Source organism: Chrysochloris asiatica, unplaced genomic scaffold (genome assembly GCF_000296735.1).
Source record: "Chrysochloris asiatica unplaced genomic scaffold, ChrAsi1.0 scaffold00003, whole genome shotgun sequence".
NCBI classification, from domain to species: Eukaryota; Metazoa; Chordata; class Mammalia; order Afrosoricida; family Chrysochloridae; genus Chrysochloris; species Chrysochloris asiatica.
In genome coordinates this window covers 13490671-13501372 of record NW_006408521.1, presented here as the reverse complement: position 1 = coordinate 13501372, position 10702 = coordinate 13490671, and the positions used below count along the sequence as shown (strand labels likewise).

At 39.1% G+C, this 10702-nt stretch overlaps 1 protein-coding gene across 1 annotated transcript in view; it reads right to left on the bottom strand.

The window, feature by feature from the left end:
- Positions 1-329: 329 nt before the first annotated feature.
- FAS (Fas cell surface death receptor) overlaps positions 330-10702 on the bottom strand; it is a 28060-nt gene continuing 17687 nt past the window's right edge. The window contains exons 4-8 of the mRNA XM_006831438.1: positions 10365-10502; positions 8417-8525; positions 6958-7019; positions 6726-6791; positions 330-673 (exon numbers count right to left, since the gene is read on the bottom strand). Of these exons, the coding sequence (XP_006831501.1) occupies positions 330-673; positions 6726-6791; positions 6958-7019; positions 8417-8525; positions 10365-10502 (719 nt within the window). The remainder of the gene's footprint in view (positions 674-6725; positions 6792-6957; positions 7020-8416; positions 8526-10364; positions 10503-10702) is intronic.

Genomic DNA, 10702 nt, shown 5'->3' with positions numbered 1-10702 from the left:
GATAGAGTGGCACAGTGGCAGCATCAATGGGCCCAAGTGTAACAACAATTGTGAGGATGGGGCAGGATTATCTTCTTGCATAGTGGGTTTTTTTTCTGTTGTTTGTAGGGTTGCTTTGTGTGGGAACCCACCCGATGGCACCTAACAACAGCAAGACTGTAAGACTGTAAGAATACCTGAAGGCAGAATCATGAGAACCTGTAAACATTCTAACTTTATAAATCTAATAAGTGGAAATATTAGCTATTATGAACTTATCCTAACAAATTTTCCCTTTATTTTGATTGTACACACTCAGAACTAAAACAAGCTATTTCTTATTTTTCAGTCTAGACCAAACTTTGCATTTCTTTTTCTTTTGCATTTCTGATGCTTGCATTCTCATTATTACTAATACTGTCCTTCTCAACTATCTCCTGAATTTTTTCTGCAAGAGCACACAGATGGGCTTTTTTTAAGCCTTTCATCAAAGTGCTGAAAGCACCTTTCTTCCCATGCAACTGATACCAAGCACGGAGCAGCTGGACTTTTTGTTCAGCTGTATCTTGGGGATGGTTATTTTTGATCTCATCAATTCTGGCTTCATGGATACCATTCTTTCGAACAAATTCTTTCACTTGATTTATTGTCATTTGATCAGCAATATGACTGATATATTTACTCAAGTCAACATCTGTAAAATAGAAAACAGTCTCAGAAAGTTTGTTTATTTAAAAGTAGTGCCTATTACCACAAACCATATTTATTTCCCCCTTATTGTACTTCATTGTTGTTGTTAAGTGCCATCGAGTCAGTTCTGGCTCATAGCTGGTGAGTTTGAACCATCGACCTTATTATTGTTCAAACCGACCTTCCAATCCAGTACTTTATTCCACAGTGCTTCATCAGGACTCGTGGGTGGAATGCAACAAAAAACAAGAACAACCCTAAATTCTCATCCCAACTTCTGCTAGGTCTCCAGTCATTTGATATATGACCTGGAAATGATACAAATCATTTTTATCTTCTTTTCTCATCTGCCAAATAATAGAGTAAGAAAAGTTCGTTCCTAAGATTCTTTATGAAGCTGATGATCGATGACTCCCATACCCAAAAGTATAAACCAAGGGTTTATGATCTTCTCTATGAGTCACAAGTCAAAGAACAGAGCCAGATATGAGTATGTATGTTGTATAATTTGGCCACAACAATAATAATTAACTCTACAATTCAGATTAATCTCTAAGTCAGTTTAGTCAGGAGTTCTATAATGTACCTAAATGATTGTAAAGAAAAATTATCTCTGGCCTTAGAATACAGTGTTCCATTATTACCTGATTTGTTTTAAGTGATATTTTGTAGAGTTTGGGGTGTGTGTTAACATAGAAAACTAGGTTCCCATTTGACAATTTCTGCACACATTTTTCAGTGTCATTAGTTGCATTTATCACAAAGCATCAATATTCTTATTAATTGCATTCTGGTCGTTCTGTTTCCAGTACTCTAGACTCCCTGCCCCTGGTTTTCGTATCTTTGCTTTATAATAATTAGAAACCTTTGGTCTCATATGGTTTTTTAATGGAGTTCCTTACTCACTGGCAAAATCCTGATTTTGTGTGCCAGTCTGTTATTTCACTAATGGGTGACCTCAGGTGACAGTTTCAGTTCAAGGTTTAAAGGGCAATAGCCTCAGGGAGTCCTCCAGTCTAACTGGTCTACTAAGTCTGGATGATTTAAGAATTGGTGCTCTGTCCACATTCTTCTCTCGCTCTATGTGGGTCCATCTATTGTGGCCCTAAGCAGAATGGTGTGTAGTGTGAGCAAGAACCATTTAGTTCTTCTGGTCTCAGGGTATATGGCTAGTTTCTTCTTTGAAACTTCAGCATTCTTCATTCTCTTCTGCTCCTAGTGAGTAGAGACCAATGGTTGTATCCTAGATGGCCACTCACAGCTTTAAAGACTCTACATGCTACTCAACTGACTAGGATACAGAACATTAACTTTGTGGTGCCAATTGACAGAGGTGTTCCAGGAGACTAAGGATCTAAGTATTTAAACACAGAAATACCATTCAGACAAGCTGTTTAGTTATGTCTGAGAAGTACGTCTGTGTCCTCTATGAATATGGGTACACACATATCTGTATGTATAAGCACTTCTATCTGTGTACACATATGTACTCTCCTACAAAGTCCTGGTATGACACTGTGGGTTAATGTGCTAGACTGCAAAGTCAAGCTGAACTGCAAGGTTGGTGGTTCAAGCTCACCAGCTGCTCCTTGGAAACCCAATACAGGATCATTAACGGTTGGAACATATTTGACGGCACTTAACAACAACCTACCTGTACAGAGTCCTGATGCGGCACTGCCGGTTAATGCGCTGGACCACAAGTTAATGCAATGTTGGTGGTTCACACTCACCAGCCACTCCTCAGAAACTCTATACAGGGTCACTATGAGTTGTAACTGACTTGACGGCACTTAACAACAACGACAACCTACCTGTACCCATATACAGGCAGACTCATTTTATTGGACAAGCCTATCAGTGCCACATTTTCAACCGCTTGTACTCATGTTGTGTCTGTGTCACATTTTGATCATGCTCATAAAACTTCAAACTTTTTCAGTGTTGTTGCACACTTAATAGACTATGTTGTTGTTGCTGTCAAGTGGGTTCCAACCCATAACGACCCTGTCTAGGGTTTCCGAGGAGCAGCTGGTGAGCTTGAACTGTCAATCTTGTAGTTCAAACCAACTTTGCAGCCCAGAGCATTAACACACAGCATCATACCCAGACAGTATAGTATAAACATCACTTTTATATGTACCAGGAAACCAAAACATTTGTGGAATTTGCTTTATTGCAGTATTCACCTTATTACAGTGTTCAGGAACTACACCTATACTATCTCCTAGGGATGCCAGCATGCCTACACAACTACATCTGTGTTCATATACTCATGTTACATTACTGTTGCCAAATTATCTATGTCATATGCAATTACTAGCATCCTTTTATCCTGTGTACTTCTTTGTGGCATTTTACTTTGGTCAAACTGTGTTCACGATACACACATTTTGTGCTACCTTTCCCATCTCAAAAAATAACAAGTATCTACAATCTAGAGAGTGACTAACTGATTCATTTTTAACTATGCAAAAAGGAATGGTGGCTCCATACGATAAGCACTGGACTGAGAACAACAAGGTCCACATTTCGAGCCCACCAGCTGCTCTGTGGGAGAAAAGATGAGGCTTTCAGTGCCTGCAAAGATTTTTAAAGCCTCAAAAATCCTGTACAGGGGCACTGTAAGTCAGAACCGACGCGAAGGCATTTAGTAACAACAATAGTTATAAATTTAAAGAAATTCTCTGATTAACCCTTGATGGTGAACAGGAAAAAACCATAAGCTCAAGAAAGAGCAAGACCCCGCAATATGTCACTAGAATGAATAACATTTTACTGTAAAACTGCCCTCTTACTCCTAAGGAAGCCATCTCTCTGAAAATAAAATATTAAAAGCCTTACCCATGAGCCCTGTGTTGTCTTCCTAGGGAGAAACAATAAAAGTGGTAAGAGAGATGAGAAAAAATATATTGAGAACAGTCTAAAGATAATCTTCTAATTCTTCCTTATTTCACAAGAAGTATAGCTAGTCCCTTGGTATATAAAATTAGAGAATTAGGCTAAGTAATTAAGAGGAAGTCTTTTACCCCACAAATTCTGATTCTGAAAGGCCCAGCCTTGCCACATTGGCTTACATTTTACAAAGGAAAGGAATACAAGAGATTCTTAAGAATAATTCTCAAGATTATTTTTCACATAAATGTATTACAATAAGCATAATAAACATACTCATTCTAAAACGAATCTTGTTGACATTTTCATACCGCATTGATTTGAAGAAACTTAACTCCCACTAAGTTGGTCCCCTTAGTGGGAGTTAAGGTTCCACTGAATCAAAACCCATTATTTGGTTCAGTGGAACTTAATTTCCAGTGTATCTTTTTTGCTTTTTAAAATGCCCTGATCTCACATTGGGAAAAGTTGTGGCAAGACATGGGGTCAGCAGGTGGAGAGAGAAAGTTGAGCTGTGTTTTGATAATGAGGTTTAAGAACTGTGTTGGAGTGGATCTGGACTCCTAAGGCTGCCTAGGCCCTGGAAAAGGCCTTGTACCAACATGAAACAAGGACATTGGCCATGGCCTTTTCAAATTCATACTGAACACATTTTCACTTATGTTGATTCTTAGGCTATTCATGAAAAAACTTATCTACAAATTTGGCACCACATCCTAATTCATTTTGATGCCTTTCAAACTCTTACACACAAACAGGTAAATGATAATGTTTGCTTTAAAAAACAATAGATAAAGAGGAACAACTGTTCTCTTTTTGTCTTTAAGAAAGCAGATACATGCTTACAGTAGGTGGACGCATATCACAAGATGTGTTGCTGTGCCGTTTATATTTTTTCCACCCTGAAAGATCAAAGAAATTTCTGTCTGACTCAGGTATTAGCCTGATAGGAAGCATGGGAGAACACTATCACACTAAGAGAATTGGGAAAAGGAAACTCAGAGTGGTCAACCTCCATAGAAGGCAGCATTCTCCTGATATGGGGATTCCCATCCCAAAGATTTTAGCTAGAAATCCCAAGATTTCTAGCTAAAAATAAACAAACAAAAAATTTGCCATAAAGTAGATTCCAACCCATGATGACCCCACATGTGGCAAGATAGAATTGTCCTCTGTAGGGTTTCATGGTCTGATTCTGAGGTGTGTCTTGGTAGATTTGAACCTCCTACCTTTTGGTTAGCAGTCAAGTAGGTTGACCATTTGCACACCCCCATACACACTCAATGTGTGTATGCCTTGATATCAGTGCAAGACAGACATGAACCTGTAAATCCCAAGTACAGTTAGAGTTTAAACAGAATGGAGTCATACTGTACTGCTCTAAGAAAGTCACTGGACTATTCATTATAAGGTCGGCAGTTCAAATCCACCAGCTGCTTCTCAGAAACCCTATACAGGCTCTCTTTGAGTCTGAACCAACTTGATGACACTCAACAACAACAACAACAATAGATTTTTAGCTAAACAACCTTTAAATGTAAGTCAACATCTTTATCTTCAGCTAATTTGAAGAATCAGGAATTTATTCTAACAGAGAAGGAAACCTGGCTTCTTCAGCATGATGAAGAGTTGGACCTACCCTTTGCTTTATTTTTGTTGTTGTTGTTGTTAAGGGCCATCGAGTCTGTCTTGACTTAGAGAGACCCTCTATAGCATTTCTGAGGAGCAACAGTGAATGTGAACCGCCCACCTTGCGGTGCAGCACATGATCCAGCAGCACCGCACCAGCACTCCCTTTTTGCTTTATTGGTGATTTAAAAGGCGTTCTCTCGAGTTATGATTATACCCAATTTTGGTTTACCCACTGACTTTATTGCTATGTCAGAATCAACACAGTGACAATGGGTTTGAGTGATTTTACTAAGTAAAGGAGTCTTGGTTGTACAGTGGAATAAGTATTGGGCTGATAACTGTAAGGTCAGAAGTTCAAATCTACCAGCTGCTCCAAGGGGCAAAATCAAGCTATCTGTTTTAATGAAGATTTACCATCTTAGCAACCCATGAAACAGGTCTAGAGGGTCCCCATGAGTTGGGATCAACTCAATAGCAGTGACTTTGGTTTGGTTATTAAGTAACCGTTACATATAATGTTGGAGTCCCCTGCAACCTCGGAGGCCCTCACAGGAGCGCTATGTCAGAACCAACTCCACAGCACATAACAACAACAACATCTAATGTATTCCCACAGTGTTTTAAGATAAAGAGGATTAAGTATCAAACAGCACTGAACTTGGTCAAGTAAAAGGAGGCAGAGAGAAGAATGTTGCAAGTGTCCCTTGCAATGCCTCTCCCTGGGATGTTCCTTGCTTCTTATGTTCTTCTCTTGCATGGGGCAATCAATGGTTCTCAGCCAACTCTGCAGCCAATCACAGCCCCCAAACAGTTGCTCAGAAAGAATAGCTTTTTCTTTCTTATCAATTATCAGGGGTAAGCTGAGTGGCAGAATGTAACAGTACAACAGAGCTATCTGCCTGGTAAACCAATCAGTTGTCATTAGGTTGATTTTGAGTCATGGCAACCCCATGTATGTCAAAGTAGAACTGTGCGCAATAGGGTTTGTTTTTTTTTTTTTCCATCTACTTTTAAAAAAATAGTAATTTCTACAAGTACAAGTATAATTCTGTGACAATTATTACATTCCTCATGTCCTACAACCATGCCCACTGTCTTTTTCTAAATTCTTCCACCACTCATTATCATAAACGCAATACCCCCTAAGCAAAAACTCCCTCTCAAACAGTAACAATCTTTGGTTTCTCTGTTGTTGTTGTTAAGTGCTATCCAGTGGGTTCTATAAATTTGCTTATTTCATGTAAGGGAGATCATTCAGTGCTAAGTCTTTTTGTGGCCAACTCATTTTCTACAGGGTTTTCAACGGTTACTGTTTTGAAAGTAAACCAACAGGATTGTCTTCCAAGGTATGTTCGGGTGGATTCCAACTTTCAGTCTCTTAGTGAGCAATCAAGTGCATTTGTACCACACAGGGACACCGTACCTTCCTAGTAGGAGCTTTCTTATGAATAGGAGACAAAGAGATACCCTTTTGAACAACTACCTCCCATATTATTTCAATCTACAATTTAAAAAAAGTAAAAACTTACCCCAAATTATTGCAGGTATAATTAACACGAGCAGGGAACATAACCACAATGCCTCAGGTTTAGATCCTATGGATTAGAACACATGAACATTCCATATGAAAATGAGCAATCTTTTACATTATGCAAAATACTCTCAGAAATAGAACCAAAAGAGATCAGTGTTTTGTTTTGTTTTGTTGTAATTTACCATGGTGCATGGGTAAAAGGAAAATAAAACTATAGACAGAAATACCTTTTTCTTTGCATTTAGCATTTCTGGTCGGTGTGCATTTCTCAATGACTCCATGTTCACACCTAGAAAAAAAAATACAGAGGAGATGCTAGAAGCCTTGGTGGGTTGGCTGATTCCTTAATCATTTTAATAACACAATGTAAATCTGAGGTCCTTTTAGTCATCTTTGCATCTCTGTCAAACCTATTCCCTCAAATATCCCTTGATTAGCATCTAACTCCAGTACAAATTAATAATATAATTTGGATGTGTGAGTGAAAAATGTCTTTAGGAGTCATAAAACACCTAAAGCAATTTCCAAAAAGGTAGCATAAAAAACAATAAAATGAACAGACAATAGACACTGCCCAGGATGCTGCGTAGGGAGACTGCCCCGCTGGCCTTTCAATGTTGCCAATTTTAGCATCAATTAGATACTAAGATGTTAACTCAAGTGGCTCGTGTGGCTTTGCCCTTTACCTAACTATCTGACATTGGGCAAGTCACTTAACCTCTGTGAGTATGCTTGTTCATAAATAAGAAGGTAATGATATAAGTCACTTAATCGAAACTAAAAAGTATTTAGAATTACTACTATTGTTAGTATTTTACTAAGTTATCTCCCCCATCTGCACCCACTCCAATCCATACCTATACTTCTACCATAAGGCTCTCTCATATACTCGGGACTGGAAGGAAGAGGCTAGAGGAACTGCATACAATTGACATGCTTCTAAAAGAAGAGTCATAAACTCTAATATCCCTAGTCTTGCAACCAACTAGATAAACTCTTAAAAGTTTATAAAAATGAATTTCAAGTTTTAAGAGAAGCAAATGAATAGTAATCCCAAACCTTTGCATTCATACAAGAGATCTTACAAAGCAAAATCACTTTCACAGCACATATCCAATCTGATCTTCACAGAAATATGATAGATGGGATGAGTCATATTATTTGCATGTGATAAGTGAGTCAATAACATTCAGAGAGGTTAAATAATCTATCCAAACCCACCCAGTAATCATCAGGAAAGTGAGCTTCCTCTATCTCTGTGCAGTTGCTGTTCCCCTGTGTACATTTAGTAGTTATCTCTTTTGTTTATTTTTTCAGAATTCAAACCAAGTGCCGTAGCTTCACCACCCCCGTCCTCAGGCAGAATTGAAAGGTTTCCCTTTATCACTCATAACGCTTTGGCACAAGTCTTCTGTTGCTTGCCACACAGTGCTGATAGACGACAATAACCATTGCTTTTCTTGACTCTCTTTACCTGTAGACTAAGACTCTTGGTGCTACAAATGTGCTAATAAACAAAGTTAGTTAAACTGATATTTGAATGAACCATTGGTCATCTAGCTGTTTGAACGCAAAACAAGAATGCGATCTGAATTCCTGTCTTCCAATCAGTGTTTCCCCTCCCTAGGAAGACATTCTCTCTGAGGGTCTCGCTAATGTTTTAATCAGAGAAAGACTAAAACTTACACGTTGCAAGGGTAACAGTGCTCACATGAATTATCATCACAGAAAAAGTTTGCTTTACATCTGCACTTGGTATTCTGGATTTTGGTACAGTTTTGTTCCACTTCTAAACCTAGAAAATCAATTTGCAAACTGTTAATTACTGTAGTGAGTTCTAAGTGGGCTATGAAATAATAGGCAGAGCTGAATGGATTTTGAATATCAACAGTCACACCCATCACACTTTTAGTAACACAACTAGTGTTTAAATGCAATATATTACTGTTGTTGTTGTTAAGTGCTGTCGAGTCAGTTCTGACTCATAGCGACCTTGAACAGGGTTTCCGAAGCTGTAAATCTTTACGGGAGCAGAAAGCCTCATCTTTCTCCCGTGGAGCAGCTGGTAGTTTCGAACTGCTGACCTTGCGGTTCGTAGCCCGATTCGTAACCACTACGCTACCAGAGCTCCTTAATTGTTGTTAGGTGTTGTCAAATTGATTTTGACTCATAGGAACCCTGTATAGAGTTTCTGAGGAGAGGATGGTGAGCTTGAATTCTTGACCCTGTGAATCAAACCAACCTTGCAGTCCAGCTCATTAATCTGTAGTGCCAAGACTCCCCCAAATTGAAATGTCCTGCAAACACTTGGCAGAATTTTAAGAGGACAGACAATCCAGCAACCAAGTCATCCCACTGTTGTCTAGATGGCACCCTTGTACCTCTAGTCTACAGATTAGCTATTCAAAGTGTGGTCCATGAACCAGCAATATCAGCATCACCTGGGAGCTTGTTAGAACTGTAAAACAACAGCTTCTGCCCTAGGCCTACTGAATTAGACCAATACCAAAGCCCTCACTTAGAAATTCTGATTTGTTTACAGTCAGGGTTGAAAAACATCGATTTGGATTTGATTAGGGATAAGAGAAACCTTTTTCCCAGAGACTTCTGCAATGTTGTTATATCATCAGGCTTCTGGGACCTTTCTGGTTAAGAACAAGAATCGTCATACTAGCATCAGTTGAGGTAAAATTTAAAAAAAAAAAAATGGCTTCTGCTGTTTGGGGCCTGATGAACCCTATTTACAGAGTCCATCTTCAAATACTCTACCGCTGGGGAAATTGTTCAGATTTGACCCATAAAAGTAGTTCTACATGGAGTATCCTAATTGGTCTCTTTCCATTGCTTTTTTTGATTTCTAAATGTTATTTATTTTGTTCTTTTTGAGCATTTTACTAGTGTTATTTATTTTGTTGAGGGTATACACAGCATACACCAATTGAACAGTTCTACACACAATATTCAGTGACATTGATCACATCCTTTTAGTTGTGTGAACCATTCTCATTCTACCTCATTAGCATAACTCACTGAACCCCCCTCCCCCCACCCCCCAAGGATTCCATCTGTTCTTTGGAGTTGCTGTTGTCAATTTGACCCCACATAGAGAATTCTTGGAATCCTGGTGTGGCGCTATGGGTTAATGCGCTGGACTGCAAAGTCGGTTCGAATGGCAAGGGCAGTGCAAACTCATCAGCTGCTCCTTGGAAACCCTGTACAGGGTCGCTATGGGTTGGAACCAACTCGAAACTCTGCTTTTTAATCAATAAGATATTTTTTACATCACCATTAACCCCTCTTCTCCCCCTCCTTCCTGTCCCTGGTAACCACTAATAAACTTTGTAGTTGTTGTGAAATGCCATCGAGTTGATTCCAGCCCATAGCAACCCTGTATAGGGTTTCCAAGGGCCGCTGGTGAGCTTGCACCACCAACCTTGCAGCTCAAATGACTTTGCAGTCTGATGCATTAGCTCAGTGCCACATTTTAATCTCTATGAATTTGCCTTTCCTTTTCTTTTTAAATAAGTGAGTTTAGACAATAATTGTCCTTTTGAGATTGGTTTATCTTGCTCAGCATCATGTCTTCAGGCTCCACCCATACTGTAGCATGTACTTTGCTTTTTAAAACACTTACCGTGTTCTTTATCACAAATGCCACATTTCCTGCATTTCTCTAAAAAATTAGCCTCTTCTGTGTACTCTTCCCCTTCTTGACAAAAACTACAATTTGGTAGTTTTCCATTGACACTGCAGTCATTAGTTTTCTTTTTGCCTGTCCAAGAAAAAAATGGGCAATTGTTTAAACAGGAGGTGCTCATGCAAGAGCATAGGAGTATGCAGAGATGACCACACACTGTGCAAATAGGCAGCAACACTGTCATTGTGGGGTGCCTTGGGGAAGGTGCCCTGGTGGCGTGGTGTCAAAAGTACTCAGCTGCAAACTGAAACCTCAACAGTTTGAACCCAGCAGCT